The 18,627-nt window shown below is 43.9% G+C and overlaps 1 protein-coding gene across 1 annotated transcript in view; it reads left to right on the plus strand.

Annotated features, from left to right (window-relative positions):
• LOC106545657 (protein eyes shut homolog) overlaps window positions 1-18,627 on the plus strand; it is a 550,606-nt gene that overhangs the window by 518,145 nt on the left and 13,834 nt on the right. Inside the window, exons 26-29 of the mRNA XM_087719050.1 lie at window positions 822-988; window positions 1,998-2,142; window positions 6,195-6,369; window positions 9,928-10,100. Coding sequence (XP_087575176.1) covers window positions 822-988; window positions 1,998-2,142; window positions 6,195-6,369; window positions 9,928-10,100 — 660 coding nt within the window. The remainder of the gene's footprint in view (window positions 1-821; window positions 989-1,997; window positions 2,143-6,194; window positions 6,370-9,927; window positions 10,101-18,627) is intronic.

The following is an 18,627-nucleotide window of genomic DNA, read 5'->3' on the forward strand; positions in this document are numbered from 1 at the left end:
AGCGCGCTGTAACGTAACCCTAAACCTAACCCTAAACCTAACCCTAAACCTAACCCTAAACCTAACCCTAAACCTAACCCTAAACCTAACCCTAAACCTAACCCTAAACCTAACCCTAAACCTAACCCTAAACCTAACCCTAAACCTAACCCTAAACCTAACCCTAAACCTAACCCTAAACCTAACCCTAAACCTAACCCTAAACCTAACCCTAAACCTAACCCTAAACCTAACCCTAAACCTAACCCTAAACCTAACCCTAAACCTAACTGTAAATCCTACCTTAAATGAAATCGTGCTTCTGTCGGCGCGCTGTTGTCGGCGCGCTGTTGTCGGCGCGCTTTTGAAATCGCGGTTTTAGCACCGCGCTGTTGTCGGCGCGCTTATGACGTTCGCGCTTTTGACGGGTCACGAACTAAACAACATCCAATGGGTTTTAACTAACATCTTGACCCGTATGCCTAGGGGCGCATCCATGTCTTTGAGGCTTTGGGGGAGACTGGCAAGAGGGATTTGATTTTTCTGATGGACAGGAATTCCAACATAACGATTCACTTTTATGGCATGCAAATAAATTACCCACAATGAGGTAATTCCGTCGAGCTAACTTTATCACAATTACCTAAAGCAGTGTTTCTCAACCTTGGCCACTTGAAGATGTCCGGACTTCAACTCCCAGAATTCCCCAGCCAGCTGGCTGGGGAATTCTGGGAGTTGAAGTCCGGACATCTTCAAGTGGCCAAGGTTGAGAAACACTGACCTAAAATGAAGTCTCTATAACAGGTATTTTTTTGGCAGTGATGTGATTATTCTCATTCCAGGTCTTACTGGGGATGATTTCCTAGTGCTGGGACTTCAAAATGGTAGCTTGGTGTACCGTTACAACCTGGGATCTGGGATCGCAACTATTACTAGCGAGCCACTTGATCTGACACGTCGCATTCACACAGTCAGCCTTGGCAGATTTCTTAGAAGCGGCTGGATGAAGGTAAGCCTGGCTTTAGAAAAGCTTCGTCTCGCTACTTAACTCTACTTCCTATTGTAGCAAGGATTAGAATTGTGGCTTTGGTTATGACACTATCATGCAGAGTGCTGCCATCAGGATTAAATGGAAAGAAGAAAAATGTACCCTTAATCTGACATTGACGTGCTTTTAATTTATCTGAGAGGCAGTATAGTGTAGTGGTTAAGGGTTAGATTTGCACCAGGAAGATCCATATTCTTATCTGTAGGCATCGACGGTTCTCTTGTAGCCTAACACATTTTGCACAGCTGTTGTGGGGGAATCAGAGGAGAGAGTGTTATAGATATTGGCTTGAGTTCCTGTATGAAACATGGGGTATAAATATAATAATTAAATAAAGACTTCTATATTCCACCTGAATTCCTTTGGAGAATGCGGAAAAATACATAAGAATGAGCTTGACTTAGATATACACAGAAATGCATAGCAGGTGCCCAGTTTTAAGAGCTAAATCAATCATAGTGAGGTTTGCTTGGTTATGATATAATACCTTATATACTGCATTGCATTTTTCAATAAATTATGGTTAAGCTGAACGGTGACTTATTGTGTTGCATAAAATAGTAATGAAAGTCTTTGAAAACTTTTGTGCAAAGATTTGCACCTATACGATACAAAAGTTTCCCTTTCCAAAACCCTATTTCATTTTTCACTTCCCACCTGCCTTACCACCACAACTTCCATCCCACTTTTACAAATTGCTCCCAAAATTTTAGGGAAGACTGAGAAATAATGGATGAGGAGGTTTCTGCAAAATACAGAAACACAAGCAAAAAGTCAGACCATCTTGCCCCTTTAATCACAAACCAGGAAATTTAAAAAAATTCCAATTATTTCAAATGAGTTGCAAGGCAAAGAAATTTCCTCCTCTATTAATGTATGTGAATGCTTGTATTACATTTTTTTTAGTATTGTGATGAGAAACAACATACTTTAGTTGCTCATAAATAGCATATTTTTGTTTGTTTGAAAGGTGGACGATCAAAAGAACAAAACTATTATGTCTCCAGGAAAGTTGACGGGACTCAATGTTTTTAGTCAGTTTTATGTAGGCGGGTATATTGAATATATTCCAGAATTCTTACCAAAAGGATCCAGTTTTAAGAATGGCTTTCAAGGTAAATAACATTATTGTCTTTGTATGTCAAGTCATTGTATTTGTAGTAATATGTTTTAATGGAAGAAGCTGGTTTTCTACTGATGAAAGAAATGTCCTTCTGGGTTCGGCTCCAAGTGGGGAAAAAGACACTGGAGACATGGAGGCTGCTTGGAAAGATGGTTTATTGGTGGACAGGGACACATGGCTTGAGCCCTGAACAGAAAAGGTGATCACAGGCTTCAATGTTGACAGAGAAGAAGAGAAGGGCTGAGGGAGGGGCTTGCTAGGCTTTTTAATAACCTGTTCAGTCCCACCTCTCTGTTTCCTGTTCCTGTGTAAGAAATGTATTCTGATTGGTTGTCAGACTCCCATGGGCCCATGCAGGGGCAACTCTCTGGGCTCTGTTTTGAATCCAGGTTTGGTTAAGTTCTCAGATGCCATGCGGTCAGTTGGGGCCAATATTATCATGCTTTCCTGCAGCTGAAGTGGAGAAGTCTTTATTATGTAAAGTGGACTGGCTTGGCCTTCTTTAATGGCCCGTTGACAAAAGTGGGGATGGGCAGGAAGCTACAGGCATCTATTCTGTCTTTTAAAACATGTTTCTTCCTTTTCACATCCGGAGAAATATTCTGCCTTTTCAATATTTCCTAGGATATTTCATTTTTCTGGGAGAGGGCTGGGTGATAACTTCCTACACTACTAAACATAGAGGGTTCAAGTTTCCAGTATATGGACATTAAGGTAAAGGTTCCCCTGTACATGTGTGCTAGTCATTTCTGGCTCTAGGGGCAGTGCTCATCTCCGTTTTTAAGCCGAAGAGCCAGCACTGTCCAAAGACATCTCCGTGGTCATGTGGTCGGTATGATTTAACACTGAAGACTCACAGAGTGCTGTTATCTTCCCACCAAAGTGGTCCCTATTTTTCTACTTGCATTTTTTTTATGTGCTTTTGAACTGCTAGGTTGGCAGAAGCTCACCTGCTGCTTTTCCTACTTAAAATGCCTGACACTCTCTTCTTCTTCTTTTTTTAGGTTCCACATTTTTCTTTCTTTATTTCTCTTTTTCTTCCCCCTCGCTTCCAGGAGTTAGGGATTCGAGCCACTGAACTGCTAACCTTTGTGATCGACAAGCTCACCGTCTTAGCCACTAAGCCACCACATCCCTAAAAGGCCCATTAGATCCCACAGATTAGGTCTCCTCCGGGTTCCATCTACTGGCCAATGTAGCATCTGGCTACTACCCGGGGGAAGGCCCTCTCTGTGGCTGCTCCGGCCCTTTGGAATGAGCTCCCCGCGGAGATTCGGACCCTCATCTCTCTCCAGGCTTCCCGAAAAGCCGTTAAAACCTGGCTGTGTCGGCAGGCCTGGGGTCGATGAGTTCCCTTCCCCTCTCGAACAGTGTGACTGTTGGTTATCTTTTAAATTCCCTTGTACCTTTTCTGTTGTAGTTTCTTGTGTTTACCTCCCCCCCCCCTTTGGGTTTGATTTGATTGATTTGATTTGATTTTATTATATTTATATGACGCCCTTTCCCCCGAAGGAGACTCAGGGCGGCTCACATTTCAAATCAGGGAAGGGGGGTACAGACAGAAAATGAAAGACGAAACATAACAATATATAATTTAAAAACTCACAACAGTCATACCATTCGAGACGGGGGCAACAGCTCTTTAGCCCCAGGCCTGTCGGAACAGCCAGGTTTTAAAGGCTTTGTGGAAGGCCTGGAGGGTGGTGAGGGTTTGTGAGCCACCCTGAGTCCCTCAGGGAATAGGGCGGCATATAAATAAAATAAACCTCAAACCTCATTAGCTAAGCCTACAACAGGCATACCAAAATTTCTCACAGGTGTCAATTGGTGAAAAAAAAAAGAGACTATCACGTAGACATCCGAAACAATAAAAAAAGATTTGTAAATACTGCTGAATGGCACTATAGCAGAACACATAAATCTCAAAACCACTCTGAGGGGCCCCAATGAATGCTCTCTGGAATAAAATAAAATAAGGTTACTGCTGCAAAGATAGAATCAAAAATAGCATTGAGCAGGAGAGAAGTGTGGTGCCTTGCAAGGAAATCAGAACGCCTGGAAGGAGAGGAGGGAAGGAGATAGCGATTCTCCAGAGAATTTGGAAGAACCAAACTTACAGTCAGGGAAAGGATGTAAGCCAAAGTGAGTATCTGAACCAGGGTTGGACTTCTTGGTGCTTTCAGAGATTGGTTGCTTGCTTGAAGACATTTCATTACACTTGCACTGATGATATTGCCTAGCTGGGTAATAAAACATCTGCAAGGCAGCAAATAACCATGGTCAGAGGGCACCCAGGGCTCCAAAGATATACAAAGATAAAGAAGGAAGGAATAAACCCTAACCCTCCCTCCTTCCTACCCCCTTTCTTCTCTTTCTTCTCTCCTTCCTTCCTTCCTCCTCTCCTTTCCCTTCTCTCCTTCCCCTTCCTCCCCTTTAAAGTGGTTCTTGTATCTGCGTGCCTGTGTAATGTCGCCGGTGCAGTGCACTAGAATCTGTGTGGGTTATGGGTTCGGAATGTAAGAAGTAAAGTAAATCTGTTCCTGGTCTTTAGAGGTTTATATTTTCCTCATTTGATTTGTGCAGGGAAAGGCGAAGCCATCCTTTAGAGAGCCCTCCTGCTGGTTGACAGCAGGCGTCTTTATAGTGAATTGGAGAGAATTTTTGGGAAACTGCAGAGGCTCCCTGGGGAATTCGCTTCTTCAACACTTGCAGTAGCTACTGTGTGGGGGGAAAACAGGGCTCCCCAGGAGCTACGCAAACAATATAGCACATAAATACAAACAGAACAAATGTTTTCTACATGTACAGAATACTCAAGGCCAACAGCCCAAACCCCTCCGTTTGAAATGCCTTAGAGTTCAGGCAATCATACTCTCAAGGAAGAGGATATGGAATTGAGGCCTTACATTTATTTATGTTAAGAAGTTTGCTCAGAAATTAAAAGCTGTGACTTAATACCTCTTCCCTGCCATTTTTAAAAAAGTAATCTTTCCCACGCTTGCCATTTAAGCTGATTTTGTCCTACGCTCAGGAAGGGTTTATTTCGGATTTAAGAAAATCCTCTCCAGATTGAGACACCTTGTCAACTGCTCGCAAAAATGTCAAATCCAGACCACGAGCTCCCATGTCCTCCCATTGAACACCTTCCCTTTCTGTTTGTTGATGCACATGTATGGATACAGAGACATACACAGTTCATTTCAGTGGTGGGATTCAGCCAGTTCGCACCTATTCGGGAGAACCGGTTGGTAACTTTCTAAGCAGTTCGGAGAACCGGTTGTTGGAAGAAATCTCCTTTTGTTTTTCTCCACTTTACAGGGCTAATCCTGTAAGGAAGGCAGGAAGGAAAAATTCTGATGTTGTTTCTAGCCTAATCTTTATTGCCCTGCTTACAGAAACTGCCTCTCCAATTAACCCTTATTACCATTGTAACAACTAAGGCGAAGTGCCCATCGACCTGAGTGACATTGACTTGGCCACACCCACATGATCACATGACCACCGAGCCCCACCTACCCAGCTGGTCATTAGGGCAGAGAACTGGTTGGTAAATTATTTGAATCCCACCACTGGTTCATTTGCATTTATATTAACATCATGTTCTGACCTAGGCATCCTGATAAAGCATAAATCACATGCTTAATCCCCCAAACCCTCTTTTTACTGAAACGGCTGTGAATTATGTTCTGTCACAGCCCGTAATGAGTCACAAATAGTTTGTAAAGAGTCCGACAGAAGTCTGCCACAGTCTTTCAGGATAAGGTTGATAAGCACCCACCTTTATCTCCCTTGAAACGCTGCTAGAGACTTAATTGCCAATTAGTTTTGCAAGACTAAATGGAGCACAGAATCAAATGGAGCTTCTCAGAATTTGAACTGACCAGAATGAATAGAAACTCAATGAAATTGAGTTTACATCCCTGCTCTCGATCACCATGAAAAGATATACTGTTGGACTTGACCTGACCACAGTGATAAATGTTTATAAATATTTGTTTTTAATTGTTTTAAAGCAGAAAACTGGGTCATCTTTCCTTCTTTCAGGTTGCGTTTTTGACCTCCAACTCCGTGCTGGAAAGGATCGGGACTTTAAAGCCCCAGGAATTCCAGAAGGCCATCCTAACACTGGCCGCAATGTAGGACAATGTGAAGTGTCTCCGTGCCAACTGATAACATGCAGGAATGGGGGGACATGTATGGAAAGCGGCTCTGCGTTATAGTAAGTAAAGTGTGATGCTTTTGATGAACTATTGCAGAAGAATGCAATTGAGACTATGCAGATTGTCATATGGTTCTATCGGAGCTTAAATACCTTTGCTTAAGAGCAGGGGTATAATGTTCTTTAGAATTATCTTGCAAGACGCACCTGCCGTCTCCTTTCCATGACCGCCTACTGCCAATTACCTCCACTAGACCAATAAGATCCCATAGATTAGGCCTCCTCCGAATTCCAACTGGCAACTACCTGGAGGAGGGCCTTCTCGGTGGCTGCTCCGACCCTCTGGAACGAACTCCCCGTGGAGATTCGTACCCTCACCACCCTCCGGACCTTCCGCATAGCCCTTAAAACCTGGCTGTTCCGACAGGCCTGGGGCTAAAGACTTCAACCCCACTCGAATGGTATGACTGTTGTGCTTTTTAACGGTGTATTGTCTTCATGTTTGTAACTTGTCTATTCCTCCCTTCCCTTGAATTGTGAGCCCCCCTGAGTCCCCCCAGGGAAAAGGGCGGCATACAAATAAAGTAAAATCTAAATCTAAAATCTAAATCTAGTAGTTTTCATACACATACTTCCTCTCTCCTTATTAGCATAAATGCCCATTTCAGGAACCCCCTGAAGTGAATATCATACTGGGGTGGGAAATGGAACAGTGAAATCTGCCTCATTCAGTAATATCTACCCCCAAGGCGAGAAATTATTTGCAGGTTGAGGTTTACACCTGTTTTTTTTCTCTGGCATGCTGACAGTTTTGTTCAATGACTTCCCATGTGTTTCCTCTTCTATCAAATTAAAAGTGACAATTCAAGATCTGTAATGGCATTTTGGGAGGTAAGAGAAAAAGTGTTTCTCCGTCCCAAAGGTGCATTTTTCAAGAGGCAGCTGGACCGTCTGGTTTTTCTTTGAAGACATTTTCCTTCCCATCCAAGAAGCTTCTTCAGCTCTGACAGGATGGTGAGGAATGGGAGGATTTATACTCTTTGCACATAGCTGGTTATTTGCATTGCAAAGAAGAGGGATTCAAGCTATTCTCCAAAGCACCTGAGGGCAGGACAAGAAGCAATGGGTGGAAACTAATCAAGAAGAGAAGCAACTTAGAACTGAGGAGAAATTTCCTGACAGTCAGAACAATTAATCAGTGGAACAGCTTGCCTCCAGAACTTGTGAATGCCCCAACACTGGAAGTTTTTAAGAAGAGATTGGATAACCTTTTGTCTGAAGTGGTGTAGGGCATCATGCCTAAGCAGGGGGTTGGACTAGAAGACCTCCAAAGTCCCTTCCAACTCTGTTATTCTGTATTCTGCATTATTTTAGAGGGTCCGTTGAGGCCACCAGGCAGTTTATCCGTGTCGTCAGGGTCACCTGAGCAGTGCAAACTACTAAGTAGGGTGTGGAGACTTCTTGGAACTGTTGAAAGGACTGTGTTGCAAACTGGAGATAGATGATGTTGTATCCCTCCCTCTCTGCTGTCTCGACCCTGATGACACAAATAAACCCTCAGGTGGTATCAACAACTCTCTAAAAGAATACAAATGAGCAGCTGTCTGCAAGGAGTATAAACCCTTCCATTCCCCACCATCCAGTCAGAGTTGAAGAAGCTTCTTAGATGAGAAGTGAAACATCTTCAAAGAAAAACCAGGAAGTCCAGTTGCCTCTTGAAAATGCACCTTTGGGACAACCAGGACCTGGATGACTGAGAACCTCCATAGACAAGTGTTGCTTAGGGAACAATCAGATAAGAGAGGGCATTGCCCATTAATGTAGCCTTACAATTAAGTAGAATTATCTCATCTGGTTCTGTTTCCTGTTTGTGCCACATGTGAGGCTGACATTAATCTTGCAAGGTATGAACTTTAAGGGATACCCTATTGTTGTGGCCCAGCAGGAGCCGTTGGAGCTGCCACCAGACTCCGACAGCGAGGGGCCCTATGAGTTGGCTCTGGAGGATGTGGAGGACCCTGGACAGGGTTCCGACTCCGAGCAGGGCGCAGAGAGGCTGGTTGTCCACCAAGAGGCGCCTGAGCCTTGTACCAATGGGGAGGAGACAAGGGAGTGTGATCGTGACATCATGCATTGGAGCAGTGGGGAGGAGCCAAGGGAGTTGTTCCTGGATGCCCAGCAATGAAGAACTAATAGGTGTAAGGAACAGTTCCCGCAGTTACAGGAGGTAATTGCACTCAGCTGGTGGTCATTAGGCTCCTCTCAAGACTATAAAAGGAATGATTGTGCACACACCCTTTTGCAGGAGTCAACGTATTCACTAAAGCTGGAGAACTTTTGTGGCTAGCTTGGCAGGCTGGATTGCTGCCAAGGTTAGTCTGTGCTGGATTTCTGCCAACGTCTTGTCTGTGCTGGATTGCTGCCAAGGCCTGGATTGTGCTGGATTGCTGCCAAGGGCCTATCAGTGTGTTAAATCCTTGAAGTATCTTTGTCTCGGCGTGCTTTGGTGTAGGACGAGGGGGGGTCAGAACACCCTATTATGCCGTTTCTAAAATTAGGTGGGAAAGGACACCTTAACAAAAGGACAATATTTTGGTGGCTGAAGGCTTCATATGCCTTTCTTTTTGGTAAACGATTTTGGGGGTGGCGAGGATTTCAATGCACTGGCAATCACCCGGAATGAGTAAGGCTCTATCAAAAATATGAGTTGGTTAAGGATGGGTTTGGGAAGCAGCCAAGATTTGCTTTATTTAGAAATGTGCATCAAGCCAACATCAAATGTTAAAGTATAACTATTCTATATATCTCACTTCAAACTGTTCCAAATGAGACCTCCTGGTTTTTCGGCTCAAAATGCTCTATAACTGTGGGTCTCAACCTTCCTAATGCTGCAACCCTTTAATAAGAGCCGAGGTGGCGCAGTGGTTAAATGCAGCACTGCAGGCTACTTTAGCTGACTGCAGTTCTGCAGTTCGGCTGTTCAAATCTCACCGGTTCAGGGTTGACTCAGCCTTCCATCCTTCCGAGGTGGGTAAAATGAGGACCCGGATTGTTGTTGGGGGCAATATGCTGACTCTGTAAACCGCTTAGAGAGGGCTGAAAGCCCTAGGAAGCGGTATATAAGTCTAACTGCTATTGCTATTGCTAATACAGTTCCTCATGTTGTGGAAGATTATTTTAAGTTTTCCATATTTTTTTTCAAAAATATGTGTTTTCTGATAGTCTTAGGTGACCCCTGTGAAAGGGTCGTCAACCCCCAAAAGGGTCACGACCCACAGGTTGAGAACCCTTTAATAAGAGCCGAGGTGGCGCAGTAGTTAGGGTGCAGTACTGCAGGCCACTTCAGCTGACTGTTATCTGCAGTTCAGCGGTTCTCATGTCACTGGCTCAAGGTTGACTCAGCCTTCCATCCTTCCGAGGTGGGTAAAATGAGGACCCGGATTGTTGGGAGCGATATGCTGACTCTGTAAACCGCTTAGAGAGGGCTGAAAGCCCTATGAAGCGGTATATAAGTCTAACTCCTATTGCTATTGATATTGCTACCTTCCATGTTGACACAGAATGTAACCAAATCATTTCCTGAAGTTTCCTCTGGTTTTCGTCTTTTGCACCTTCCAGCTGCCGTTGCTCTTCGGGTTGGACGGGGGCTTTCTGCACAGAAAGAACGTCCGTGTGTGATCCTGAGCACGAGCCCCCCCATCGGTGCAAGCGGGGTTCCACCTGCGTCTCGGTGCCTGGTGGATACAGGTGCCACTGTCCCTTGGGAACCACTGGCAGCCTTTGCGAACAAGGTAGGGGACAAACCTTCGTCAAAAATGTATCACATGATGGTACCACCGGTTTCTTTTTATTCTGTGGCTGGGTGAGAAATGTAAATTGAAATTCAGCCAGTTCTGACAGGTTCTGGAGAACCGGTAGGGGAAATTTTTAGTAGTTTGCAGAACCAGCAAACAGGCTGGCCCCGCCCCTGCTGCCTCCCAGCCTCCCAGCCTCCCAGCTGATCTTCTTTTGTTGCCCTGAACAGGAAAACAGAGCTGGGGCAAGGATCCTGTAAAATCTCCATTGCCACCTCACTCCAGGGCAAGGATACTATAAAATCTCCATTTCCACCTCACTCCAGGGCAAGGATACTGTAAAATCTCCATTTCCACCCCTCTCCAGGGGAAGGATCCTGTAAAATCTCCATTGCCACCTCACTCCAGGGCAAGGATACTGTAAAATCTCCATTTCCACCTCACTCCAGGGCAAGGATACTGTAAAATCTCCATTGCCACCTCACTCCAGGGCAAGGATCCTGTAAAATCTCCATTGCCACCTCACTCCAGGGCAAGGATACTATAAAATCTCCATTTCCACCTCACTCCAGGGCAAGGATACTGTAAAATCTCCATTTCCACCTCACTCCAGGGCAAGGATACTGTAAAATCTCCATTGCCACCTCACTCCAGGGCAAGGATACTATAAAATCTCCATTTCCACCTCACTCCAGGGCAAGGATACTGTAAAATCTCCATTTCCACCTCACTCCAGGGCAAGGATACTATAAAATCTCCATTTCCACCTCACTCCAGGGCAAGGATACTGTAAAATCTCCATTGCCACCTCACTCCAGGGCAAGGATACTATAAAATCTCCATTTCCACCTCACTCCAGGGCAAGGATACTGTAAAATCTCCATTGCCACCTCACTCCAGGGCAAGGATACTATAAAATCTCCATTTCCACCTCACTCCAGGGCAAGGATACTGTAAAATCTGCATTGCCACCTCACTCCAGGGCAAGGATACTATAAAATCTCCATTGCCACCTCACTCCAGGGCAAGGATACTATAAAATCTCCATTTCCATCTCACTCCAGGGCAAGGATACTATAAAATCTCCATTTCCACCTCACTCCAGGGCAAGGATACTATAAAATCTCCATTTCCATCTCACTCCAGGGCAAGGATCCTGTAAAATCTCCATTTCCACCCCACTCCAGGGCAAGAATCCTGTAAAATCTCCATTTCCATCTCACTCCAGGGCAAGGATACTGTAAAATCTCCATTTCCACCTCACTCCAGGGCAAGGATACTATAAAATCTCCATTGCCACCTCACTCCAGGGCAAGGATACTATAAAATCTCCATTGCCACCTCACTCCAGGGCAAGGATACTATAAAATCTCCATTTCCACCTCACTCCAGGGCAAGGATACTATAAAATCTCCATTTCCATCTCACTCCAGGGCAAGGATACTGTAAAATCTCCATTTCCACCTTACTCCAGGGCAAGGATACTGTAAAATCTCCATTTCCACCCCACTCCAGGGGAAGGAGCCTGTAAAATCTCCATTTCCACCTCACTCCAGGGCAAGGATACTGTAAAATCCCCATTCCATCCCCATCACACTAACCTGCTTTCCAGCTCTATTCTCTTGTGTGGGGCAACACAAGAAGATCCAGCTGATCAGCTGGGACTCTGATCAGCCGGGTTCTCAGGAGGCCACAAAAAGATGGGGGCGGAGCCAGCCAGAGGTGGTATTTGCCGGTTCCCCGAACTACTCAAAATTTCCACTACCGGCTGAATGCCACCTTTGAGTTGGATACAAAAGCCATACAATGAAAGTGCACCACTATACATAGTAACATACTTGTATGGCAATTCTCCATTCTTGAAAAAATGAACACGAGGAGCATCTGGTGTGAACTAAGCCTTTTACTCACCAGTGGAAATGGGATTAGTGCACTGAGCTTTATCAGAACACAGATGCATAAAAGCCAATTACTTTGTTATTTACAGATGTGATTCATCCGTTTATCATGAAGAGTCAAAAAGGTCTAGAGATTAAGGCACCTGGCTAGAAACCAGGAGATAGGGACTTCTAGTCTGGCCTTAGGTACGAAGGCTGGTTGAGTGACTTTGAGCCAGTTAAAGGTAGTCCTCAACTTACAACTATTAGTTTAGTCATCATTCAAAGTTACAGCAGCACAGAAAAAAGTGACTCCTGGCCACTTTGCACATTACCATCGCAGCATCCCCTGTGGCCACGTGGTGAAAATTTGGAAGCTTGGCAACTGGCATGTAAATTTATGTGACGGTTGCTGTGCCCCGAGATCATGTGATCCTCTTGGCGACAAGCAAAGTCAATGGGGGAGGCCGATTCATTTAACGATCATGATATTAACTTAACAAACTGCAGTGATTCCCTTAACAATTGTGGCAGGAAAGGTCGCAAAATAGGACAAAAGTCACTTAACAACCATCTTGCTTAGCAATGAAAATGTGGAGCTCCATTAGGGGTCGTAAGTCAAGGACTACCTCTATTCCCCCCCTTTCCAACAGCTCACAACATTAGGCTCAGGCAACAAGCTGGTCAGTCAACTCATGTCCTAACCCAGTGTTTTTCAACCTTTTTTGTGCAAAGGCACACTTTTTTCATGAAAAAAATCACGAGGCACACCACCATTAGAAAATGTTAAAAAAATTTAACTCTGTGCCTATATTGACTATATATAAAGTAATTTTCCCACAGCACACCTTACACTATGTCACGGCACACTAGTGTGCCGCGGCACAGTGGTTGAAAAACACTGTCCTAACCAATGGGGTCAAGGCTCAGGGCACTTGACAAACTTCAGAAGCACTTTGAATAGTGCAGGAGATTGTGGTGCCCAGGGATGCTGCGACAGTTGTAAAAGTAGGCTGGTTGCCAAGCACCCAAATTTTAATCACAGGAGAACCGTGAATTGCAAAGCTGAATGAATGGTAATGCACCAAGGACTATGTGCATTAGCTTTCTGTAGAGACTTGCTCAGAGGCGTGACCCGACAAATGCGCACCCGACAACAGCTTGCTGACAAAACCGCGGCGATAAAACCATGACGTCGACAGCACGCCCACAAAGGCGCACCGACAAAAGAGTGCCGACAGAAGGGCGATTAGGGTTAAAGTAAGGGTTAGGGTAAGGGTAAGGGTTAGGGTTAGGGTTCTTACATTGTTTTCTCATTGTTTGTTGATGGCGCGCTTCTATTGGCGCTCTATGTGGACGTGATTTCAACATCGCTGTTTTCTCGCCATGGTTTTGTCGGCGCGCTTTTGTTGTGCACACATTTGTTGATAAACCGCTCAGAGGTGGGTTGCTACCGGTTCGCATCGGTCCGGGTAAACTGGTAGCAGAAATTGGGATTGGGTCACCAAACCGGTAGGGACGGCTGGCTGGCCACGGCCATGAACCGGTTCACCGGTCACCTATGCCGTTGCCAGCATGCTTTTTACTCCTTTTTTAATGTTCTGCGCATGCGCAGAACAATTTTTTGGCAACTACACAGACACACATAGCAAAACCAGCCGTAACGCCAGGAGCAACCCACCCCTGTACTCGCTGCTTTTACTGCTTTCACTGTTCTCTGTCCTATTGATGTAACAACAACAATAAAAGCCTCATTAGGAATTCTGTATGCAGAATGGGCGGCTTCCCACACATCATGGACTTTAACTGGTTACCTGATCGTATTCAAAGATCTCTCTCTCTCTCTCTCTGAAAAATGAAGGAATAACATCTTTGTTTGAATGTATGATGTACAAGGACAATAATGAACATAAGCATACTCGATAGTTGATTGGCGGGATTATACATAATTGAAAACAGTAGTATACAAATGTAAATGGTTGGTAAATCTCTTTCATATCGGGATCTGTGATTATATAAAGGTATGTTGTTATTAAACAGGCAATCAAGAATGTAAGGGAATTAGGTTTATTGGGAAAAAATAATAATTGTAATTGAATATACATTGTACAATGAAAGTGAGGTATTTAGTTATATTAGATGAAAAATCTGTGATTCTAAATGTAATTGAGAATATGGACGCAGAAACACTTGTAACCAAACGACATGCTGTATGTAATGGATGAGATCATTTTTATATGGCGCAGTGGTTAAATGCAGCACTGCAGGATACTTCAGCTGACTGTAGTTCTATAGTTCGGCTGTTCAAATCTCACCGGCTCAGGGTTGACTCAGCCTTCCATCCTTCCAAGGTGGGTAAAATGAGGACCCGGATTGTTGTTGGGGGCAATATGCTGACTCTGTAAACCGCTTAGAGAGGGCTGAAAGCCCTATGAAGCGGTATATAAGTCTAACTGCTATTGCTATTGCTATATTGGTTTTTTTATGTTTAAAAATAAAAAAAAGCAGATTGCAATTAAAAAAAAGATCTCTTACACACACACACCCAGGACTGATGTATTTCCCAGGCTTGATTATGCTTGATACAACTGCACTTAAGGCATGTAAGGAAAGAAAACAGTCTTGGCCCCCTTGTCCATTATCAGGTCTGATGAATGAAAAGAGATGGAGAGAAACTGGAAAAAATCAGCTTTCCGCAACTCAAATTAAGACTCAGACAAGTATAATTGTCATGTAAAATGAAGGAAGCATTATAAGCCTGGGCAGCTGAAAAATAATTGAGAAGTTGCAACACCAAGTTTATTCATCATGAAGTTAAATTAGTGGCCCTTCAAGGCAGTAAATAAGGCACAGTCAGCTGATTCAAAGGGAATAACTGTTGACATTTGTTTGGGAAATAGAAGTATAACAAGTAAAGTGTATAGGAATCTAAAATAAACTGACGAAAAGAAAGGCTATTTAACAGTCTTGTACATAGAAAGATATATTAGACTACTATAATGAAGGATAATCTGTAGATGGCAGCATAGGATAGCAATTTGTTTTACCAACGGCATTGATTGAATTTTACTTTTACTGGCTCTGTGCTTATAAACAGCGAAGGTGGGAAATGATTGCTCAGGCACTAGAGATAAGTGGAGAAATGTTAATAAAAGAAGAGATCTTTTATTATCTAATCCACATTCTGGTACCCGCCATGACAGGCATGGCAGAGGAACAGTACATTCCAAAAAGTGGGTAAGAATGGAGGAAGCAAGATTAAAAATGACCATTGCTATATATTACTATTTGGAAGTTTGGAAGTTTATTGACATTTGTATGCCGCCCACTCCCTAGGGACTCTGGGCGGCTTACAGACAAACAAGGGAATATATAAAAATTAAAATAGAAATACAATTATTTAAAATTCCACAACATACATACTACTTAAAGTGGGGCTGGATGCTAATCAACAGTCCCAGGCCTGCCGGAACAGCCAGGTCTTAGTGGCTATACGGAAGGCCGGAAGAGTAGTGAGGGTCCGGATCTCAACGGGGAGATCACTCCATAGGGCCGGGGCAGCAACAGAGAAGGCCCTCCCCCGGGGGGGGGGGTCGCCAGCTGACATTGACCGGCCGATGGTACCCGGAGGAGGCCCAATCTGTGTGATCTTATTGGTCTTTGGGAGGTACTGTAATGCTGAAATTATGCTGTAATGAATGTGATAGCATTACATTTATTATGTGATGTAATAATATTACATTTTATTACATTGCAAATGATGCTTCATTTGTACCAAAGGTTGGGAGGGAGGGCGCATAGCTTGTGCTTTCCTGGCTCATGAGAAACCCATCAGCAGGATTTCTTTACTATCTGATATGTTACTCTCATGGCTGGGAATTCCCAAGTTATCCAGTCCCAACTATGCTCGTATTTGTCATCTCTAGGTCAGGGTGTTCTGAGCCTTAAGCTGCTGTTTATGTTGGCAAAACTTTCAGTGGGCTCTAAATGCCCAGGATATTAAGGAGAGCCAGAATGAGGCATCGATAAGCTCTCATTTTAACAAGGGCTGAATTTTGCTAAGGAAGGAGGGCTCATATCAGAGGTGGGTTCCTACCAGTTCGCACCGGTTTGGTAGAACCGGTTCGTCAAATCTACCGAACCGGTTAGAAGAGGTTCCACCAGTGGACCCGGAAAGCAGGCCACACCTACAGAAGAGGTTCAAAAAATTTTGAAACCCACCACTGGCTGATAGGCATATCCACTTTTACTCAATACAGAAGTGACCTTAAAAATAGAATACCTCCACCATGACAAGAAGCCATGGAGAAACAGGTTTGCTAGAAATACTTCTGTAAGTCTCTTGCAGCGAAACAAAGAAGAATCGTTCTGTTTCTGGAACCTGGAATTAAGGAGAACGTTCCTAACAGTGAGAACAATTAACCAATGGAACAGCTTGCCTTTAGAAGTTGTGGTTGCTTCATCACTGGAGGTCTTTAAGAAGAGACTGGACATCCACTTGTTTGAAAAGCTTTAGGGCCTCCTGCCAGAGTAGGGGTTTGGGCTAGAAGACCTCCAAAGTCCCTTCCAGCTCTATTCTGACAATCTTCTGGCACTTTAAGAAATTGGCAGTTTTATTGTGGCACAAGGTTTTCTCTACCGCAGTCACCACAAGTGGTCTGAGAGATTAATGTAGAATTCTGCATGCTTACACACACACACACACCATTTTATTACTCTGGATGTTAAAATGTTGTTTGAGCTCACTTAACTTTCTTACTGCCAATTTCCCAATACATTATAAAATAAAATATTCTTTATTAGATATGCATAGGGAAAGGATGCAATTTTGGGTCTCACAAAATTGCAGTAACAGGATATTGAACTTTATTCAGAAAACCACAGACTTAGATATTTAATACAATCCAGTATTGCCATTCCAATACCTAACATCCCCAAACATACAGATAGAACAAACTACAAAACCCTATAGTATTTCCATAGAGATTGGCAATGGAATTTTGCTGCCTAAACCTAATTTAGCAATTAGTGACCTACACCTATGGGTGTTTATCCAGCAACAGGTCCCATCCAAATCAACAAATTTATTCCAACAGGGTTAGCATACACAGGACTGCACTTCAGGGGTTAATGGAAAAAACTCTAAATGTTTTGAGAGTCTGAGCTGTTTGGTGTTACACAGACGGCATTGCAAAGAGGTGGACTGACTCAGCTTCATTTTTAAGAAGGGCTGAAGAAGGGTTACCTGTTCTGACCCCCTCTTCCGTCCAGTAACGAATGCCGAGACAAGCTTAACTGGAATGTCACAGCACTTTATTAGCAAGAAACCAAAACCTCGGTGGCTTAAAGCCAAGCATAACAAACAGATAAGAACCTTGGCAGCAACTCAGACTTCGACAGATAACAGCTTTTCTAGCGTTAGGAATGACGTTGGATCCTGCAAAACCAGTCTCCTCCCAGTCTCTCCTTAAATACTATCTTGAGAGGAGCCTAATTACAATCACCTGGGTCCAATTATCTTTGGTAACTGCGTAGCTGCTCTCTATATCGATCTGCCCAGCATTGCCGGGCATCCAGGAACAATTCCCTTGGCTCCTCCCCACTGCTCCAGTGCATGACTTCAGGATCACACTCCCTTGTCTCCTCCCCACTGGTCCAAGGCTCAGGCACCTCCTGGTGGCCAACCAGCCTCTCTGCGCCCTGCTCGGAGTCGGAACCCTGTCCAGGGTCCTCCACATCTTCCAGAGCCGACTCATAGGGCTCCTCATTGTTGGAGTCTGGTGGCAGCTCCAATGGCTCCTGCTGGGCCACAACAGTTACCTATCTCATAGGGGCCATAAATCTGGCCCCAGCTCCACTGCCACTACTGAGAAATGTCCCTGGGCAAGCCAACCAGAAAAGCCGAGATCTACAGGGAGTGGCAAATAGGGAGGGGGAGAGTTGAAATGCCCCAAATTTTGGTCATATGAATGTGAAAGTGCTACATCAGCCAAAACTTCAGCGGCCAAAATATCATTATTCAGTGCTGCCATAACTTTGGACACTCGCTGAACAAATGGTTGTTAACTCAAAATCAGCCTGTCTATATGTACGTCCCTTTGGGTCTCTGCTTAATTCTAGGTAGTACTGTGTACAAGTACAAAACAGGCAGTTTTGCCTAGTGGTTAAGACGCCAGCTTGAAACTGGGAGACTCTTGAGTTCTAATCCCACTTTAGGCATGAAAGCCAGCTGGGTGACCTTGGGCCGGTCACACTATCTCACACCAACCCACCTCACAAGACTGTTGTCGTGGGGAAAATAGGAGGAGGAAGGACTATTGTGTTTGCCACCTTGAAATATTTGTAAAAATAATAAAGGAGAGATATAAATAAGTAAATAAATAAATAAAGCTCGAATTATATGAGGTATTTTTTCCAACCAAGAAATGTTACTAATAAATCTTGGTAGTGATGGCCACAGTGGTGATTCTGCCTCATGCTTGTAAAAATAAATAATAAGAAAAAAATATATCTTTCTGTTCAGAATAATACATCCAGTGAACGGAGCTCAACATGGTGGTAGAAGTAATATTACAGATTGATCTTGTGGATAACAAATATATCTTAGATAACAAGATTGCAGGCTAATTATCAAGGCAGCCACATCA

The sequence above is a fragment of the Thamnophis sirtalis genome, unplaced genomic scaffold (genome assembly GCF_051295495.1).
Source record: "Thamnophis sirtalis isolate CommonGarterSnake01/CBP01778 unplaced genomic scaffold, rThaSir2_p1.2 scaffold_6, whole genome shotgun sequence".
Classification (NCBI taxonomy): Eukaryota; Metazoa; Chordata; class Lepidosauria; order Squamata; family Natricidae; genus Thamnophis; species Thamnophis sirtalis.